The following is a 21,787-nucleotide window of genomic DNA, read 5'->3' as shown; positions in this document are numbered from 1 at the left end:
GTGGGTTGTGCCTGGGCAAGACAGGTATCTTATCCCAAGAGACATGTGCAGCTATTTCATATAGAAGAGCCTCGACAATACCTCAAAGGGCTGCTGACACTATATTCTCCATTTAAAAAGATGTTGTATCTGGGTAGAACTTTTAAACAGACAAGCACATTCATTTGATTTAATTTAGCAATACATTAAAAAACATGAAAGTAAACAGTGGTTGTGTAATTCTATGAAACAAATGCAAATGAGATTTATTCAACATGTGAACTTCACAAATGTGAGTTGATCCGTTAATATCAATAAAGCGATTTTAGGCTCTTGGAAAAAGTGAATCCATTTTGCAAGCTTGCTTCAGAGAGTTTATGAAAAGGTACCAGAGATTACACTAAATACTGGTTGCAGTCACAGTGACGCTACAAATGCCACACAAAACAACATGTGTAGCAATTTCCTGTCTTTCATAAAGATTAAAGTGATTTTTACAAGAAGGAGAGAATTGAAAAAAATAGACAAATTTAGGCATATATAATTTTCAGCCAGTATGGGGCACAATGTAGAAAAAACTTTACAATCTAAGGTAAACAATGACAACTTAAATGGTCTGGATTTTCCATTTTCCTTTATTTATTTATTAGTTAACCCTGCAAATATGAAGTCTTGATCTTAAAATGTTACAAAGAAAAGGCTTAGCAGAAAAAGGCATGTTTCTTGTACAATTCCAGAAATCAAACTTGACAAGAGAATCATAGAATACAGTTGTGTACCAAATGGCAAATCTCCCTAACAGGAAATAAGTCTACATAACTATTAAACATAACTAGTGATGGTTAAAACATTTTAAATACTCTTTCTAAAGCATTGTTCCTCCTATTTAATGTTAATTGTCATGCTAAATGTTCTTACTTACTTCTGGCAAGAGTTTGGTTCTGGTCTAGAAATGCTTTCAAGTCTCCATTGATGTTTGCTATTCCAACCTAAACAAACACAAGTTACACAGAAATACAAATTAATTAATGAATGTTGTTTGCTTTAAAATGGTACATCTTATTACATATATTTAGGGTGCTGTACTGCTCACATAACATGGAGATGCAGAGACTACACAAATGTCATTCCAATTGCTATTCTGTTATGTTGCTTAAATTGCATAAGGGTGTATGTTTTCTCTACTGCTTCTGCCAAAAGCCTGCTTTAAATGAGTTTATATATCTTAGTATGGTTTTCTTTTGAGGCATATTTTCATGAAATAAAACAGCTTTAAAAGGCACAGCAGTTCCCCATGTTTGGAGAGTACAGCGGCAGGGTTTCGCCTGTCCCTGGTGATGGGGTTAACAGTTGTGATCCGGGGGAAGGGAAAATATGAGAATGACTGCAGAGCTGTCACTGCAGACTGCACAGCTGGCTGCTAATTAGCAGAGGGTTTGGCAAGCATGGGTCACAGGAAGCACAGAGGAAAGACTATTGCCCAATGTATGTATGTAAAAAAAACCAAGAGATGGCTGCAGTGATGTTGCATGTCTTGCTGTATGCCCCAGACTTGTGGTTATGCAAGAGAATTAAACCACCATGTATTATTACTCAAGGTGATTTTTCTTTTATATATATATATATATATATATATATATATAAACAGACATTACTTCAATCCATTCAAATGGGATAATAGCCAGACTTTATATGCATGTATTATTTTGTCTAGCAAGATGTGTCTGTCAACTTCCCGTTAACACAATTAAAGAAATATGTATATTAAAAAACCCTCAGATAATATAATTGACAAAATCTAGCATGTATACTAATCTGTAAAATGTACATTTGAATGCAGTCTGCAGGTCTTGGTGCTACTTAGTGTCAGAAAATACACGAGAACTGCTGAAAAAAAGAGGTTATCCATAAATAAAGCCAGGACATGGAGCAATAGAGAAATGAATCAGTACGACCAGTCTAGAAACCCTACTTAATGCCTGACAAAACTAAATCTATAAAAAAACAAAAACGAGGAAACAATATTCTAAGATTCTGTGATTAACTGCTCACTATGGAAATTATTTCAAGGGTACCAACAAAACACTTTTTGACATGGCATCCTTCAAATCAGTCAGCAGCTAACCACAATGGCCAACTGACTTTATAATAGCCACCAGGTATTACATGTAAACGCTGTGTTGAAATAGCACAGTAGGATATTGGATAGTTCTAATCTATTAAAAAAATAAAAAGTGAAACAAAAATGTTTAAGTGATATCATGCTTTATGTGCTTAGATACAAGAAAAGGTTATTTACATCAGCCTACACCAGTTTAACTGTTTAGGATGTGTATAACATTATGCTCAAACAGTAAGATTGGTTGAAGGTGTGCTTTGACCACACTCAAAATCAAAACCTGAGGATTATTGTTTACTTACAGTCTTTGCCATCTTATTGAGTGTCATATTATGCAGCTACAGAACACTCTTTTGGCACCAAAACATTGAAGTCTCAAAAGCTTGATATTTCCTGCAGAGAATACAGAACAAATTAAATGTATATGCATATAATTATAAGTGTGCTGTAGCTTTCATTTTAAAAGTAGTGTATTTGAATTGGCAAAAGCAATCACTGAATACAATACACATTTATTCTGCATAAACATGTCATCACATTTAAAAAAAAAAAATAGTTGTGTCTGATGGTTAAAGCTGTAGAAAAATAAATGACAATGCATAGTACTGGCTCTGGTTGAATGTAAATCAATGCAATGCATCTCCTTATATAATTATGAGCTTCCCACCCCTCCCCCATTTCTATTCCTCATCGGATGCTAAATCTATTCAATTTGTGTAGCATGAATTAGAATCAGAGGTCATGACACTAAAGTTACAACCTGCATCCCTTTCATGGGCGTTGATTTGCTAGATAGAGGGAATGCTTTTAGTCTCAATTTACTTTCGATCATATAAATCAATTCGTTAAACTTGAGTTACATCCATACGTATATACTGTAGTCCTATAATCTACTCAATAAGAGCAAACTTTGGGGGAGGTCAGGATGTATTTCCATAAATCACAGCCCTGCATTGTTTTACAGAACTATAAGCAGTTAAAATTCAAATTCATTGGTCTATGCAAAGTTAAAAAAAAAATTATAATATTCTGAAACCATGCTACATGTTGTCGTAGTAATGTACTTCTCCAACCCCAAACTGGAGTGAAGCGCGCTGACCTGGAATGTGCAACGCAAAGTTAACAACTGCACAAAGCTTTCAGCCTTCAGACTTGGGAGGCGGTGAAAACAATTGTGGTCTTCATCCCACTCCGTGAACAGCACACTTCATAAAGCTCAGAAAACCATGCATGCGGACCTCACCATCTGCCATGACCTTTTGCTAACGCGCAAAGGAACAGGCAGATGGCCTTGAGTCTAATATTATACTATATGCAGCTATCGCTAAGATAGATTTTACTTAAATATTGCTATTTTCTTAATGAAAAATGTTCCCAAAATACATCAAGGGCTAAAAAATACTAGCACATATTACCTTTACAAATCTAAAATGGGACGCTGTTCTATGAATCATACTGACACTTAAAGGGACGTTATTATTTAATAATTTTCTTTTCTTGGGGTAAAAAAAATCCTTCAGTTCACTAAACACCAATAAGTGGTTGGGAAAAAAAGAGTCTGATTTTAGTTTTGTTTTCAGAATTGACCTTACACCTGACACAGTACTTTAAAAAAAAACGTTTTAGTCTTAACCCATCAATATCTGAAGACATGCAGACAGGCAAATGCTTCCGAACACCTGTCGCAACACAAGTGTCTCAGTTTTTAGGGCAGAACCACTCAGGCTGTTTGTAAAACCTAAACAGATGTCTGCCACAATATTCATGAAGTGCAACCTACAAAACCACATTTTTCATAACAGCTTGCTGTGCTAAATATTGCAATATGTAATCTGAACAGCTTTTAAAGTGGTTATGTAGAATGCTGGTATTCACTATTTCTGCAGCATTTAGAACTCAATGCAGAGATGCACCCTCTGTAATAACCCATGGGGGTCGTGGCAAAGATTTGCGAGTGCCAGTGTCCCATTCATAGACTTCAGAATAACCAAGGTGAGGCCAAGGGTAGATGGGCTATTTTTCCCCTCCCCGATTTCAAAATGTATAAAAAAAACTGTTTAAACTGCAGTTCAATGTGTGCATTTAATGTACAGACCAGCTCAGGAGCCAATTGCTATGCTCAGTTTAAAAAAAAAAAAAAAAAGGATTCTCTTCTTTTTTTTTTGTTTATATATATATATATATATATATATATATATATATATATATATATATATACACACACCACACACACCCACACACACCCACATATGCATATATATACACATACATATATATATATATGAATGAGAGATAGGGCTTGTAACCAGAAGGTGACCTGTTCAAATCCCCACCTCCACCACTGACTGTGTGACCCTGAGCAAGTCACTTAACCTCCTTGTCTTCCACCCTACAGATGAGATTATCAATCAATCTCCTATTGTAAGTGACTCTGCATAGAATGCGCAGTTCATAGCCTGCATTGCTTTACATTCAACCAGGACTACGCATTGTCATTTATTTTTGAAAATGTGATGACGTGTGTGTGTGTGTGTGTGTTATATATGTATATATATATATATATATATATATATATATATATATATATATATATATATATATTGTTCTATTGAAAGATATAAATTAAAGTAGAAATTCAGCTTTGTAATAAAACAAATGTTTACATAGCATGCATAAAATGAAAAACATACAAAAACGAATTTCATACTTTGACAAAAGTATTTGCGCAATCAACATATTTTGTATGAAACCCATTGTTTGCTAATTTTTGACACGTATGTTTGAAAACCAACACCTAACGATAAATACATAATCATGCATTTCATCTCAAAATGGCAGTGATACTACCAAACGAAAAAGGAGAAACTACCAGAAAAATGGCAGGAAGACTCGTTTTACCGAAAACCACTGTGTGGGCTTATTATTGACAAACACACGATAACAGGATCGAACGCATATAGCTTCAGGTGTGGAAGACCAAGAAAGACTTCTGCAAAATCTGGAATCGTTCAAGCACCCCGACAAAATCCTCGGATCACTGCCAAAGAGTTCACACAAGAATTGAGACATGGTGGTCAAGAAATTCACGTGCAAACAATTCAATGATACCTTAACAAGATGACCCATGTCCATGGGTGAAAACCAAGATGCAAACCATTGAATACCTGAAAAATTCCTGGTGATTTCTTCAAACAAATTGTATGGTTAGACAAATCCAAAATATAACTTTCTTCACCAAGAAAGCAATAAAGAAACATGCCCAGTGTTAAACATGGTGGAGGTTGTGCAATGGTACAAGCTTGTTTTTCATCCTCAGGCACTGGCAACCTTTGTATTGCAGAAGGCATTTTGCACTCTCATTTGTAACCCAGTGCTAGAAGGTTTATTGGACGGACGTTTGTATTCCAGCAGGAGAATGACCTTAAGCATTCTGAGAAGTCTACAAAGGAATTTCTGAAAAATAGAACGATTACAGTCATGGATTGGCCATCTCGGTCTCCTGACTTGAATCCCCATCAAGATGTTGTGGATTGACTTATGAAGCCTGCTGTTGCAAAAAGGAAAACAAAGTCCGTTGCAGAACTCAAAGCTGTATGTGCTGAAGAATGGAAAGATGGCAGAAACTGGTTTTAAAATACAAAAAAAATAAATAAAAAGACTAAGCTGTAAAGGAAGCAAAGGGTAGGCACACAAAATGCAAGGTTGGCCAAATACTTTGGTCAAAGTATTAAATTAGTTTTTGCATGTTAATTTTTCATTTTATGCATGTTATGTAATAATTAGTTGTTTTATTATAAAGCGGAATCTCTACTTTAATTTATATCTAGAACAATTAGATATTATAGAAATCACTGTTTTTTTTTTTTTGTTAAACTGTCCAATTGTGTGTGTTTTTAATGATTTTAATATATATATATATATATATATATATATATATATATATATATATATATATATATATATATATAGGAGTGTTGTGGGATCTTGCTCTTTGCGATGCTTGAATGCTGGTGCTGCATATAGCCATGGCAGGATTTTTTAAATTTACATTTGCTAGAGGGCAACATGCATTCCCTGTAGAGACTTGAGTAGCTGCTGGGCACACAGCTCCTTTTAATGGGACTTAAGTACTCTTTCTTGTTGTCAACATGCTTCACCGAGGTACCGGAGGCCTGGGTAATGACTTAGGTACCTAAACAGAGATGATGACCCCAGGGTTCTTATACCTGTGTGCCCTGTAGGCTTGGAGATGCCCATTGTCACAGAAACAATGGAAGCATATTACCATCCCACTCTGTTTAAATCCTGCCCTGATGCCAGACTTCTTTTCAACTATTTTTCTGTTTTAATATGCAGTACTCGCACCCTTTTTCAAACAAGACATGCAAATTGCATTCAAAATTTGGTCATGGGGGAAGTACATTTTTCAAGTTTTGCATAGAGATGTGTCATGCATTCCACTATCAAAACATGTCTCGTGTCTGCCTACCTTGTGAAAATGACCTGTAACAGAGACATTGGTATATATTGTAGAACACTGCACAGTTAAGCGATGTTACAAACGAATCTGTGACGGGAGACAGGCAATTCATATAAACTGCAGGTATTTCAGTTTTGATCAACAAGTCATACTACTGTAGTGGCCTACGTCACGCGCTTACATATCAAGTTGCAAATGAATGTACCAAAAGTTCCCCTTATCAAATTCTACAAAACTGTTAATTAGCTTATTTTATAACCTGTATGAAATTACAGTAACAATATGCCAATATGAGTTTACTGTTGGTTTTGTGACATTTAATCGACTTTCACTAAAATACCTAAACAAATAATCTGTTATAATAATAAAAACAAAGCGAAAATAAATACTTACCATTTGTATTGTATAAGAACCAGGTGACACGAGGTTGAAAGTTACTTCCAAAACTTGTCAAAACCGTTTCGTTTTCTCAATGCGCAATTCTACAATAAATCTACGTTACCCAAAATCTAACAAGCTTGTCAGACACTTCTTAACACTGAGGCTATAATATTTAGAAGATAAACGTCGTCACATTTATGACAACATTTAAAGAATACTTACATTAAACCCCCAAATATAACCCAGACTATTTTAAATTAAATCACAAAACAAAACATTCAACGCAATTTTGTTCAATTGTGTGCACACTGAATAAATATAACTTGTGATTACATTCGCTATAACTGGATAATTCAGCAGCTTGAGTCAACGACGCTTACTAATTAACTTCAATTCAAGCCAACCTATTTACAAAACACGTTTACATTAAAAAAAAAAAAAAAAAAAAAAACATTTGCTTGAATGGCTAAATACAGAAGAACATTTAGAAGCACTGTTTTCACCCTTCCAAAACAATGTTTTTTTTTTGTTTGTTTTTTTTTTCTCATTAGTTTTGCATTAATTATTATAGCTACCTTTCTTCTACCAATAATGCATGTTCACAGCTGCATAGATAACCAAATATTCATAGTGATGCTGCTGCAAATGAGTTCTCGACAACTATGCCTGCTGTTCAAACAGAAGCTGTCATTAATTTGTCCTTCAAGTTCAGGTTATTGCCGACAATAAGAAAAACTGCTCCTCCTTCTCGCCTCTTCCTGCCAACACAAGCTCCGCACACAAGCTTGGCGGTGTCTGCCAGATATCGTCTCTGATTGGACACGCATGAAGGGGATGTTTGACGCAAGATGGAAGCAGATTGGATGGTTCTCCAGAGATGTAAACACTCGGCTAAAAAAAACTGGGCCCGATCAAGACATGTGCTCCTGCCACGCAATGCCAATGCAGAGGTTCATCACATCTGGATAAGTGATCAAGATAATCATGTATATGCCTCAGACGTGGATAGCAGTTAACATAATGTGCAATATGACAGATATTATGTGTTTATGCCAAGCAAAAAAAAAAAAAAAAAAAGACCTATTTTTACCAGATCTCAATGTTTTAATTTCTGATGGCCAGAGAAATGTTCCAGTCTGAAAAGGTCATAACGAGTCATATCGGCATAATACTGGCAAAGCTTAGATTCAGAACACAAGGAAGCACACATTGAGAAACTGGGAAAATGCACACTGCAGCTGATAGTCTAAGTGCAAAGATTGTCGAGGATGGAGCTTACATTGTCTGAGCTATTGCTCTCAGTTCATACATATCAAGGTTTTGGTGTTCCACTCAGGAATGTGTTATACAAGGTGTCTTGCAGGTCGGTTTCAACATCCCAGAGAGGAATGAGAATAGTGAATGAGGTGGTGTTGTAGTTTCCAACTTCATCTCAGTGGCGTGGGCTCTGCCACCCTTAGATCTCATGGCTGGCTGCATAGGGCATATTTGCATGAGTGCTTGTATATATATAGACATGTCCTTTTCTGTGCTAGTGCAAGTAAGGGAAGTGGCACCCAAAACTATGGCACCTACACTGGCACTATATTACCACAGCTTTCTAATAACGGGTAATCATTACATAATTTTCCACTTGTCTAATTTCTTACATATTTTGTATCTATAGATTCTCGTGCAGCACACCAAATGACTCTTAAAAGTGTGGATTTTATTGCCGTTTAACTGTACAACTACAGTAGCGGACACCCTTTTTGGGATGTAAAATAACGAAAGCTATTTCCAAAGTAGGCTTGTTGTTTGTATAAATGGAATGCTAATATTATTGTCTTACACATCCACAGTTCCTGCAGAGGTTTGCAGATTTGTTCAGTGCAATTTACTGAACAGGTGCTTTCTAACTGTGGTTCTACCAGCTTGTAAACTGTCAGGATCGTAAATATTACTAGGACTCTGGCCAGAGGCGCTGGAACAATTTTTATAAGGGGTGCTGAAAGCCACTGAACAAAACTGTAACCTGTTTATGATAGATGCCGTGCAAAGCCTGGGGTGCTCCCCACCCCCAGCACCCCTAGTTCCAGCTCCCCTGACCTCTGGCATTCTACAAAAGTGTGGCATGGAATCATTATGGTAAGATAAGCATCATGATCATGGCTTTAACTAGCTATGAGGACATAGAGGTCATGTCCTCGGTTGTTTTTTGCATCATAAATGCTGATGCTCATATAAAAATTCTAGTAAAGTACAAGACTCCTTAATTTTCGCTGTTGGTTTGGTGGTTGAATAGTAAATACCAAACAGTCATATAAATACAGCCAGCTATAGCTTGAAGTTTGACCTCAGTAGAATGTCAGCTCTGGTTATGGACCTGATCATGATCTCACTGACATTTGCACCATCCTCGGGTCTAACACCATGCTGTGACACTTGTTAGGTTCTGACCTTAAAGGAAGTGCGCCCTCTAGTGTAACAGCTGTACCATTTCACTTGGTGTGCCTAAAGTACTGTGTCCTCATTGTTTAGATTTTTCTGTAAAGTCTACTTCCCTCATTTGTTGAATAATGAACCGAGAACACAGTTTATACTGTATATTTTTATTATCAACATTCATTTTAAGGCATTTTTGGGCTGGATTACTTAATAATAATTTAAAAACTTTCCTTTTTTCTTTTCTTTTGCTTTGAAGACTTGAGTCCCCTGTGGTTTCAAAATGAGAAAGTTGCCTCAATATGTAGCACAATACTAAAGCAAAACTTTTAACAATACAACCCATTTGTATTTGTATTAAATGCATTTATAAACATACAGTGCAATCAATAGAGTACCGTGCACGATTCTCATTTTGCTCTGTAGTTTTATTTGATATAGTTAAATATACTTCACAAAATTTAGACAAACAGTACTGATCCAATAAAAATGGTATTTTTACTATTCACTCAATATTTCCAGGACCACCATTGTTAAACATCTGTGAACATTATCATTAGAGAAATGCCACTGAGCAGAACATTTCCATTCTGGCACACCAGTAACAGATTTAGCAGATGCAGCACTTTTTATTCAATTTATTCATTTATATTGTACAACAATACAGGTTCCATGGTCTGGACTGCTCATTTTCATGTATCTGAAGACAGATGATTACCTATTCAATAATGCCACATCCCCCAGTTCCTGAACACTTACAACACATGATAACATACAAAGAACACAGACGGAAATATTAACACAGTATGTAAAATTCACATGAATACACTCCCATTCAAGCAGGTCTTTCAAGTGAAGATGCATTTAAAAATTAGTTAAAGAAAAGGTAGGTTCTTATTATTTCATTCCCAGGTCAATAGATATTCTAAATCAGCAAAAAAGAAATACAGTAATCATGTTTGTGTCCTGTTATATGACAAGAGATACACACACACACACAAACACCTATATATAATCCTTGGAGTGGACAACAGTTTTGTACTATTTCACATGTACATATATACAAAGACATAGTACTTTATACAGTATTTGTGAATTGTGAAAATGATGATCCTTTACCCTGACAAAAGTTTACCAGTGTTTGTGCACAGTAATTGTGCTGTTCTGCCCATGGTTATACTTTGCATTTACCATAGTTTATCATGTTTTTTTAATATGCTTTACCATACCCCTCTGGTTTATACGCTGTAGGAGAATTTCCCTGTAAACGAATTAATCATTGGCAACCTGATTAATTGCTTAAAATATAAATAAGACATTAAGGGCAACACTGACTATACTGAAACACATCTGTTACTAGTAAAGCAATGTTCTTCACTAATTTTCAGAGGGGGGCTACTTTCGTCGATAAGCCATCAGTGTGAGGGCCACCACACTGCCTTTTTCACATTTGTGTATTGTCGGGGGCCGCCTTGCAATGAAGAACACTGCACAAGCAAAGAGAGAGACTCTCAAGTAGTGCCATAGAGTGATCTGGAAGCACCTGGCAGCTGCAATGGAAACTGTGCCAACAGCTAACAAGAGTTATTACTGCACCTTTTAAGAAACACAGATAAGGACATTTCACACCAGCAAACTATATCTGGGAAAAGTTGTTAATATTTAAAAAAAAAAAAAAAAAAAAAAAAAAAAATCTATGGCTCTTATGACCTGAATTATTTACCTTATATTTCAACTCAGCTAAAAAGTAGCACACTGCTCTCAAACTCCAAAAGACCAAGGGTGCTGCTCCTTGACTCAAGGAAACCGCAAAGTCAACCTGCAGATACTATATGACGTGGAGGAAGTGGACAGTCTGAGAGACTAAGGACCTTGGGGGAGAGGCCGCGTGCTAGGGTGAGAGAGATACCCTGCTATGTATCAACAGGGACTGTTCAGACAACCACGTCTAAGTCTACTGGACTACAAAAGATCCAAAAGACTGTGCTAGACCACACTTGTAGTTGAAGAATTTAAAAAGAGGACAACGCATAAGGACTGTGTTGTTGACCCCATTGGGGATTGAAGAATCCTCGTGGAACGAACATCATAGGGACGATTCAACTAATCAAATTCTACAACCAGATGGCTACCAAGTTACCCAGGGCTGCTGAGTATAACTAGGTTACACTGTCCACATAAAACCTAATTACATTTTATTATTTTATTATAGTTACATTGAAAGCTGATTGCATTAGAGTGAAAAGTAACTTAACGCAGAATTTGTGAAAAGTAACTTAACGCATAATGCGTTGGCAGACTTGTCACTGACTCACATTCAGTTAGATTACTATAGTCCTTTCTGAGCTCTAAAAGTTATGGTTTGCTATACCAGTGCATCGAGCGCGTCAAAGCCTTTTCCCAGTGGTCAATGACAGGTTTGTAGTTTTCCCACACATTTTGAGGGTAGAAAACCTTCTCTGTGCATCCCAGACACTTCAGTTCTTCCCTGCTACTCCAGAACCCTGAACAGCAACAAGAACAAAAATCTGGGAATTAGCTTTTTAATTGGGTCCAACTACCTGCTCCCTCCCAGTCTGGGAAACAGCTTGGAGCGAGAAAAGTTCTTTTTGTTTTTTTCAAGCATTACACTTTTTAAAACCCTCTTCCTCCTGAATGTTAACTCAACAACCTTACTCTCTGGAATGGACTTCTCAAACTATTATACCACTACTCACTAGCAGGTGGCAGTCAAAAGGCTAGAATGAAATTTTCAAGTTTGGGTTTCCAGAGTATAACACAAATTTCCCCGGGACTATGACAATGCTAGGCAATTATAAATGGATACACTGCACATGAGGTAATTCCTCCCTACAGCTACAGCGTTCTCATTAGAGCTAGGCTGGGACAGCATTGCCTGGGATATTCCAATATGCCAGCTGTATAATAGATCCATTTTTGAAAGCCTGTACGTACCAATCCCCAGGCCCGCAGTGAAAGCAGCCCCGAGGCTTGGCATATCAACATGTCTCAGCCTATTGATTTTCCTGTTGAAAAGGTTGGCTGTGAGCTGCATGACAAAGTTGTTGTTGCACATGCCTCCGTCAGCCCTAAGGGAGAGAAAGGCAAAATCAACCTTCAAGCTGCATTGTCCCACACACCACGTTCAGTGTAACACCAATATAGAACTCATTGCTGTCTCTTTTCTACAGAATTTCACAGTTGAGTGCTGTGACCTCTACGTTATTGCTGACAGTTTTTTTTTTTTTTTTTTTACAGGGGAGGGCTATAGGGAAGCAAAGTAACAAGGTCGAAAAAAAAAATTCAAGATTATTTTCAAAACTGTAACAGAAACAACTTTGCACTATGAACTCTATTTTCAAAGTAAAGGAGAACTCTTGTTTTTACTGAACTAGACCCAAGCAACCAAGGGATATAAATCAAGGTCTCTTAAGCAAACAAGAAATAGTTAATAAAAGACTGGACTAAGTGCTTCACACCTGACAGAATTATATTGAAATGCATTCAGTATACAAGTCCATGCAAAACCTTCACATACATTTTTGTTGTTGTCCACGTCCTCTAAACCTGTGGACTGGACTCAAGTGAACCCAGACTTGATATTGCCACATGACAGTCAGAGTATTGCTGAGAGGCTTACAGGGCTGTACAGCCTTGGACAACCTTCATTGTTCTTGCACGTAAGCTCAACGTTAAAATCTCTTTGAATCCACTGCTTTAGACATTATTAAACCACCTTGTTTAACTCCCCAAGCAACTGCTGGAAGTATCCTTCTCTGTGCCTGCTAAGCAGGATTAGGAAAGAGGTCGTCAGGCTGTAGTAGATACACTAAAGCCATTTGAAAGAAATGTGGGAAGTAGTCTTGGTTAATAATGCTTTTAGTATAGTTGTTTTTAATCACTTACTATAGCACATTATATATAGATAGACAGATAGATAGACAGACAGAAAGATGGAACATACAAATTCCAACGTGACAGACAGACAGACAGCAGACTATTAGATTTTTATCACCATCTCACACATCACTTGTCTTACTGTATACAGGGGCTACATCTCCTTAACCATGTGCTTACCAAAATGTTAATGAAAAGGTAACAGCAAGCGTACCATATATTTGTGACTGGAATGTGTGTCTCTTCACTCATAATTTCGTAGAGCTGCTTATTCCTACAAAAAAAGCCAAATGCTGGTTATGTTCAAACATTTATTTTTACTCATTACTGTGAATATTATGGATTTGCATTGCTATTTTTTAACACGGTTGGCATTTCTTGGCATTAAAAAAAAAAACACCTGTTTGCTTATAAAATTTTCCACTTAACTATAGGTACAGTACCAGCAGTCTGACACAAGGGGGCTCAGTGAATCCATGAACTAAACCTCCTTCAGCTACTGTAAACATGATGGAACATACAGCAATTCCAACGTGGATGTGTGCTGCTATTATTATTTTTATCACCATCTCACACATCACTTGTCTTACTGTATACAGGGGCTACATCTCCTTAACCAGGTGCTCTTCCAAGTTATCAACCCATACATTTAAAAGAGTTAACTGAAAACTATGGATTCCAGGATGGCTCGTACTAGGTGGCTTTTTGTTGTCGAAGGTTTCAAGCCCATAAAAGAAGCACAGGCATGGGGGTCATTCAGGGGTGCCTGAAAAGGAACCCAAGTGTACAAAACAATACCCATATATTATCTTATCAGGACATTTTCAAAATTAAATGAATGTTGCTTGTTTATTTACATATTAATTTACATAAACGTTTCACCTATTGTTACAAAGATCCTATTTACAAAGTTTGATCTCAGAAATAGTTACACAGGTAAATTTATTGAGTACTCACTATACTTCTACGTATTATTTATAACCTGCACCCTTACATGTGATTTAATTTCGGTCTGTCCACAGTGTCGGACGGTTTCCATTTTGGGTAAAATTGAATCAGTGGCAGTCTAAGTGAGGACGACATGGAAATCGGTTGTTGACGTCGTCTGCCGCGTGTGAGAAGAGATTTCCTACATAATGACTATAACATTTAGCAGAGATGAGAACCAATCTGCAGTGAGAGTAATGAAGATATCTTTCAAACTGATTGTATTTTTTTTATCGCTTTTTTTAAGATTTAAAAAAGTTTTTCCTGCCTCATGTGCAGATGGATCTTGTCAGAAGCAGACATGAACAACAGAATCTCCAAAATATTAAATAAGGGAGTGCACAATAACAATTCAGTGACCTTCACTATTATAATTTATTCTGAACATGAGATGACAATACTTAAGAAAATGCCCTCTACCCAGTTCTTGTGCCCCATTTAAATGGCAGTGCCTGTGTCCGCTGCATTGCCCTCAGCTAAATGCACACTTCTTCTTGTCCAATTTTTCCAGCCAACTACTGGATACAACCCTACATAAAGAAGATATTGCAGTATAACATAGCAAATCGTTTAAAATATCAGCGTGCATGTAGAACAGTCAGTCTCACCCTGATGATATTTTGGGAAACACTTTTCATAAAGTCATAAATACATCTCACCAGTGCTGCTAGTAGAAGGAGCTGTTTCCTTCACCGACAGGCTGTATTGCCTAATGGTAACACATCTGTCTGCAAGTATCGTTTAACATACAAACCTCCAATGGTGCAAGCCACATTTTAAAACAGAATTACCGAGTCATTCTCATGATAATAACCTGGACTTTTAATGTACTGCAATTTAAAATTAGGGTAGCTTAACAGACTAAAAATATATATATATGTTTGGAGGGTTACCACGTTCGGTGTAAATATTGTCCTTAATGGCTCACAACAGTGGCTGTGGTCTAGTTACATATAAAGCATGACCAAACTAAATTTTTGATAAAAGACTAAAGTTGACTGTTTACCTGATCTATAGATTGTCAGACACCAGTTTGATTTCCAGTACTTTTTCTTATATATAATGAAATATGCCTGTTCGGACATGGTGATTTCACATCTTCTAAGAGGTTTGTCAAAGCAGACGTTTGGCTTATATCTCCAAAACATAGCAGTACTTTATGAGTGTAGACACTGGTCTGCACCTAGGTATAAAAAAGCTACCATTTTTGGATTTTCTTCAGTATGTCAAAAATTACTCACATCAACAGTTGACCATGGCTGTAGTTTCAACTGTGACTACCTGGCTGCTACAGTGAGGAGTTAAACCACAGAGAAGATCCTAGGCTTAAATAAAGCTGTCTCTTCTAGACTGAGGGAACTTTCAACAGCTCACTCCATGGTTACCACATTGCTCGCAAGGACTGTAATCACGTTCAGATGTAGTCTATTTAATGACATTTCAAGTTTAATTACACTCGTCAAATTTCGACAGCAGTTTCTAGTCGTCAGTTAGCCCTCAAGCATCCAAAGTCAATTAAAACCCAAACACAAATAATTCACATGAATGTTAATGTAATAACCATATCCGTGTGGTTTGTACGACCATAGACAACTCGGTGTACTTACCAAGGACATTATTGGTCTGAAGTAAAATAATGAACAAAGCAAAAATACTGACTTACAGGGGAGAGAAACAGGCAGCACACAGTAGGAAAGAAAGAAAGAAATTCTAGGTGTCCTTCCATTATAAAACACTGCTATTTTTCCAACATAAATTTTGTATCCAAATCCAGAAGCACAAGGACAACAGAGTCTGCAATTGGGAAGGCAGTTCTCCACAGTAGGGAATGTTGACAAAGGCAAGGAGATGAGAGAGCACAGCATTCCACTCCAACACATCTGAAAGGAAAAGACAAAGCCACTGTTGCAACTGTGTGACAACCCTCTACAGTCCAGAACCTGTCTATTCTGGAATCTGGCATGACTACTTAAAATCAATGTTGCAGGGAAAAAGTAAAATAAAATACACATGCACTGTGTTATACTCTATAAAAAAGTACTCCTTAAGTTGTAATTACCCTCCTAACTGTACAAGTATCTTAAAAGACACATCAGTTGAAGAACCTTTGGTGAGTCTGTATAGCAGCCAAGTGTCAATTGTTCCAAAGCAGCAGTTTCCTTCCTCAACGGCTTCTTGGACCTTAATAGAAACAAAACACTTTACGGTTAGAAAATGCATTTTTACTGGCATTTCTTTTTTTTGTTAACACCTTAGTTAATTTATGCAGTGAGATATAAAAGAGCAGGCACCTAAAAGCACCAGCAAAATCAAAATACAAAGGAGAAACAATGGTTCTTTTACAAGCCCACGATTCTTCTACTGCACTACCAGCAAAGTCTGTCCATTTTTATTATTTATTCATCCACTTAGTTATTTATGTGAACCATTTCTGGTTTTGTATTTTTTTCTCCACTCAAGAGAACAAACATTGTCCACCCCTCATGTTTCCTTTTTTTCCCACCTTCAAGTTCTGCAGTGCCCAGGCCAAGCAGAAAGTGACATGCTGTGTAGAAAATGTGATGATACTTGCAGCCAGGAACTGTTTTTTCCTGGTAATGAAGTGCAAAACTTTAGACGAACTGTGGAGTGCCAGGTGACAGAGGATAAACAAGAATGAACTACAAAAATTAATACAGTATAATATTTTGTTACTGTCATATAATACTAACCACTGTTACAGTACATGCATCAGTTTGAGCCAGTCCACGATTTCCTACAAGTCTTCTTAATTGGAACTGGCCTGCTCAAAGCACAGTCTCTGCTTTCCAGTGAGATTCATGTATTACAGCCTGCAGTGTGTTTTCTGCCTACTCTTTGTTGTTACACATGCTACACCTACCTTCATTGTGAAGGAATTGTTCCACGATGTGACAAGCTCAGAAGCTCGACGATCCTGCCAGCTGATGAAGTTGTCAAATGGTTTTCCTGTTTTCCTGTAAAGTGGTCAAGCAATACCAAGAATACGAAATCTGTTCACTGGCCACTGGCGGGTGGATCATCTTACTCAAGCATTGCATTTTTTGAGTAGAACTTAGTTTTGATTTAGAAATTACTTCTTAAAATAAAATAAAAAAATCTAAAAGTTTTCCTACACTTCCTTCCTAGTTTGTGAATTTGTACCTTATTCTCTTTCAAATGAAAATACAGTCATGAGAACACAATCTGATAATAGAAGATTTTTATCATCATAAATAACTGGGATGAAATCTTAAAATCTTTAAGACTGAGCAGTTTCGGGTTTGCCTGTTAAAGATTGTTGAATGCTCCATGTCGCACAATCCATGCTCAAATTGCCCCTAAGGTGTTCTGTATTGCTCGTCAGTACACTTGCTGTAATTGCGAGCTATCGGGCATATGCAATCCAACGTGAAGGTCATGCTGGATACACCTTCTTCTGTTTATTTGGACCTTGGTTTTGTAAAACATGCTGCATGTGCCAATGACACATTGAACTTGTTTCTTTGTACAAAACTTGTTTCTTTGTTCTTTTGGTTTGGGAATGTGTTTGCTATGCATTTGGTATCCAGCGTGCAGTACTCACCTGCTCCAGGTAGTGAAAGTTGCTGTCTGTGTTGAAATGCCTAGGGCTGTGATTTGTTTCATCTGTATACCTGCAGCTAAAAAAGAAACATTCACATTACATTTAGGGGTTTCTTATTTCATGTTTACAGAAGGAATCCATGGTAACAGCATATCAAAAGTGCAGTAAAGGGAATGGATAGTAAAAATACACTTAAGTGTAGGCAAAGACATATGTCAATATTTATATTTTAGGCAAATATATCACTTGATTTTATCACATTGACACAAAAATAAATAAACTATTAATTCACTTGCAATGTTTTATGAGGATTTTATCACTGCAGTAGTTTGCGATCCAACAATGATCCACTGTCTGCACACAATGCTCAATTCAAGCAAATTTTACTGAGCGAGAGAAAAGCCTTAGCAAAGTGGCTCAATATTTCTCAAAACACCCTCAGTTGCCAGGAACCTTTATCAGTGTTCAGCATTTCTAGCAAACTAACATTTATTTATACATCACTTTTTGCTAATTAGACATTTTGGTGCATCACAGAAAAAAACGAAGGCCTTTTATTAATAAAAATAGATAGTGCATTATTTTATAGTTGACGTTACTGACAGACAGTGGTAACTATGCAAAAGTGTATCCTAGAATCAAAAAAATAAAATAAATCTCGCTGCATAGCAGTTCGATCCATTCCAGCTTTACAATGAAAATTCACAAATTAGGTAGATAATAAAATGTGAAATGGGTCTTTAAAGCGTGGAATGGGAGTCTGATTTTCATCGTTGTGTGTGTGTGTGTGCATGTATGTATGTATGTATGCATGCATGCATGTATGCATGTATGCCTGTAATGCAATGCAACTGAACATTCTCTCACTGCTAACTATTTCAAACACGCTTCTGGAATATTAGAATTCCCTTAGTGCGTTCACCGTTTTAGTTAGTCAGTGCTGTGCGCATGTTCTTCGGATGTATTAATAAACGGTCACCAAGCAACTCATTTTAACCCTTACGCAATTTTTAGTTTAAAAACCAATTTCTTACCTTTTCACTGCTGGAACCTTTAATATTTGCTTCTTTATCGTAGACGTGACCTCTGATGCTCGTGGTACACACATCCACAGACAAAACATATAGCCCTTTTAAAAACCCATTTCTCGGATAATCCATTTTACGATTCTGCTTTAAAACCCTATTTAGCAGTAAACCACTCACGCATCCCAGAGCATTCTCTAAATAGTTACAGTGCTTCTTTCATGTAGTCTCGAGTGAAATGCTAGCGTCCGGCTGTGCCTCGTTGTGTATAACTTTACCAGAAAGCTTAACCCGTTCAGGTTCACAGCAAAACGTTGTAACTATTTAATGCGGTTCTTTTACTTTCTGTAACTATGATTTCAGGCAACAGTGATCGATCATTTTTGTTTGCATTAAATAATGTCACCGAACACGAATGCAACATTTGCAAAGTCCTTCACCACTGCCCCTGGACAAAGAAAAAAAAAAAAATCAAACGGTTTCTATATTATAAATATTCTTCCTTGCTGATGTAAAATGGAAAACGTATTTCTTGTATAAGCCCTCGTGTTTTATAAGTATTATCCAAAAGTTGCCATTTTGAAAACAGGATGCATTACATTAATGACGTTAATGAACCGCTATACATCCTTCTCTAGTCTTAACTAACTAACTAACACAGTAGTACAAACGTCTCAAATCAGTCGATAAAGGGGAGGGTACATGTCTTAAAGAGACAGATCTTTCAGAAAACACAACTGTGACGCGCTTCTACAGCTGTACACTCTAATTTTGATACAAGACTGATAGATCAGATTTGGAACAAATGGTAAAGTAAATGAAAATGGCTAGGCTAAATAAACCACTGTGCAAAACTGAATACAAAAAAGTGTGCAAGTCTTACATGCAAATATACAAACCAGAATAAGTTAAAAATAGTCTGTGACTGAGTTTGTAAATATTGAACTGTCCTTGTGTTGGAATGTAGTGCATTGGAGTTAGTAAACATCTCTTAAGAATTAATTTTCAGTCTACCAATGTATTTTACTGTTCACTATTTTCAGTCTATACACATGTACAGTATTTTACTGGATGACCAAAGCTGCAGCTTTTAAATGCACAATGTATTGTGTTCTGTGTAAGACAGACCAGTAAGTAATACAGGATTGCTAAGATTTCATGAAAACACAGAATACTTTCCCAAATGTAAAGTTATGTGCAGTCTGAACTGTGGCAGTCCGAGCAAGGATAGGTAGGGTGAGGACCTTTCCCAAATCCCTCCCAATGGCTACTAGAGGCCTCATTCCTACCATGACACCCAACATCTGGATCCCCTGGACAAAGCAGGCTCACTCATTCTCCACTCCCAGAATGAACAATAATAAGTACTTGCTGCCCATACCCTTACTAACTCTTCCCTCCTGTTACAAACTTGAACATCTCCTTTTTCAATTATCTCTTATAACCAATACCAATCTTGATCTTGATCAAACCTGGCACTCGCTGCATCTAGCCACCCCAAAGGGCTATTCCCTCTTTGACAAACCTCGCCTCACTGGCTGAGGCAGGGGGACTGCTGTTATGGCAAATTCTGTGCTCGCTTCTTGAGTTCTTTCTTTGCCAGCCTTTTCTTCATTTGAGCATCTCGCCATCAAGCTCCACTCTCCAATGTCTCACCCTTGTTGTTATTATCTACCGTCCACCTAAGAGCAACTCTGCTTTTATTGCTGAGTTTTCAGAATTCCTCTCCCTCGTCTGCACCTCTACTGATTAAATCCTACTCCTAGGTGACTTCAACATTCATGTTGACTTGCCTTCCCCCCCACCCCAATGACGACTTCAATACGATTGTAGACTGTCTTGAACTCTTTCAATCTGTCAGCGTACCCAATCACACCCTGGATCTGCTCATCACCAGGGACTTTGATATCTCCAGTCTCTCCATCTCAGATATCTCTCTCTGACCAATTTTTAATCACTGCTATTATTAATCTCTCTGCTCCTTCCTCCACTACTGATACTGTTGTCTCCTTCCGTCCCAAGAATCTGCTGAATCCTCTGAAACACTCAGAATGTGTCTCTGCATCCCCTCTAACTGGTACTCTCCCATCCTCAGTTGGTGATGCAGTGACCCTCTACAACGCCACCTTTACTCATATCATCGACACTGTTGCCCTGCTTACAACCAGAACTGTCAAGAAAGATCAAAACTGCCCATGGTACACCTTCGAACTTCGATTGCTTAAGTCTGCCTGCCGTTGATCTGGATCAACCATCTCACAAGCTACAGGTGTGTACTTGCCATGGCCAGGGAGAAATATTTATCTGAAATCATAACTATGGGACAGGGTAAATCCAATGTTCTCTTCAAAACCATTGATCAAATCCTACATCCAGCCATCGATAGATCCATCTCCCATTCATCCTTTCTTACCTGTCATGATTTCTCCTTTCTTTTGGAACAAAATTAACATCTATTCTACACTCTCCCACCACAAACCCAGTTTACTATTTGACCACCTTGATGTTCCTCTTTAAGAATCTAGCTGCCTTGAACCTCAGAAATGTTCCTCCGTAGCCAAATCTTCCTTCTTCGAAACATCTCCAAAGTCCATCCCTAGCTTTCCCTCCCGGATGCAGAGATACCGTCATGCCTTTGTCTCCTCTCAACTCAACTACTGCAACTCTCTATGTGGTGGTCTATTGACACACACCATAAAGCAACTGCAGCTAGTTCAGAATGTCACTGCCGGGATCCATACCAAATATAAAAAACGTGATCACATCACCCACTGACTTGCCCATCTGCTCTGGCTATCTGTAAAGTTCAGGATTATTTCCAACTCTCCTGCTCACCTACAATTACCTTTATCACACAGGTCCCAAGTACCTCTTCAACTTGCTTACCCGCTATGTCCCTGCCTGCAAGCTGA

At 37.4% G+C, this 21,787-nt stretch overlaps 2 protein-coding genes and 1 long non-coding RNA gene across 6 annotated transcripts in view; all 3 read right to left on the bottom strand.

The window, feature by feature from the left end:
- LOC121323625 (transcription factor Dp-2-like) overlaps positions 1-7,398 on the bottom strand; it is a 35,440-nt gene extending 28,042 nt beyond the window's left edge. For 3 of the 4 annotated variants that reach the window (XM_041264781.1, XM_041264780.1, XM_041264782.1), the window contains exons 1-3: positions 6,972-7,398; positions 2,401-2,491; positions 902-968 (exon numbers count right to left, since the gene is read on the bottom strand). In XM_041264781.1, coding sequence (XP_041120715.1) covers positions 902-968; positions 2,401-2,427 — 94 coding nt within the window. In that variant the 5' untranslated portion in view covers positions 2,428-2,491; positions 6,972-7,398. The remainder of the gene's footprint in view (positions 1-901; positions 969-2,400; positions 2,492-6,971) is intronic. The other variant, XM_041264779.1, reaches the window with a different exon arrangement.
- Positions 7,399-11,088: 3,690 nt separating this feature from the next.
- On the bottom strand, positions 11,089-14,105 carry LOC121323411 (putative glycerol kinase 5). The gene is made up of 3 exons (XM_041264468.1): positions 13,495-14,105; positions 12,339-12,472; positions 11,089-11,887 (listed from the first exon to the last, which is right to left on the bottom strand). The coding sequence occupies exons 1-3, from the start codon at positions 13,530-13,532 to the stop codon at positions 11,739-11,741; spliced, it is 321 nt and encodes a 106-aa protein (XP_041120402.1). The 5' UTR covers positions 13,533-14,105; the 3' UTR covers positions 11,089-11,738.
- Positions 14,106-17,005: 2,900 nt separating this feature from the next.
- Positions 17,006-19,502, bottom strand: LOC121322819. The gene is made up of 3 exons (XR_005951094.1): positions 18,885-19,502; positions 17,851-17,926; positions 17,006-17,242 (listed from the first exon to the last, which is right to left on the bottom strand). It is a non-coding gene; the product is annotated as an uncharacterized LOC121322819 (long non-coding RNA).
- Positions 19,503-21,787: the final 2,285 nt, after the last annotated feature.

Source organism: Polyodon spathula, chromosome 11, assembly GCF_017654505.1.
Source record: "Polyodon spathula isolate WHYD16114869_AA chromosome 11, ASM1765450v1, whole genome shotgun sequence".
Classification (NCBI taxonomy): Eukaryota; Metazoa; Chordata; class Actinopteri; order Acipenseriformes; family Polyodontidae; genus Polyodon; species Polyodon spathula.
The sequence above is the reverse complement of the archived record's forward strand: the minus strand, read 5'-3'. Positions and strand labels throughout refer to the sequence as shown.

Excerpts from the sequence above, each read along its gene's own strand:
- LOC121323411 (XM_041264468.1), bottom strand. The coding sequence starts at position 13,532 with ATGAGTGAAGAGACACACATTCCAGTCACAAATATATG. Across the intron at positions 12,473-13,494 it reads ATTCCAGTCACAAATATATG|GGCTGACGGAGGCATGTGCA; the intron begins GTACGCTTGCTG and ends TCTCTCCCTTAG. Across the intron at positions 11,888-12,338 it reads CACTGCGGGCCTGGGGATTG|GGTTCTGGAGTAGCAGGGAA; the intron begins GTACGTACAGGC and ends GTTGCTGTTCAG.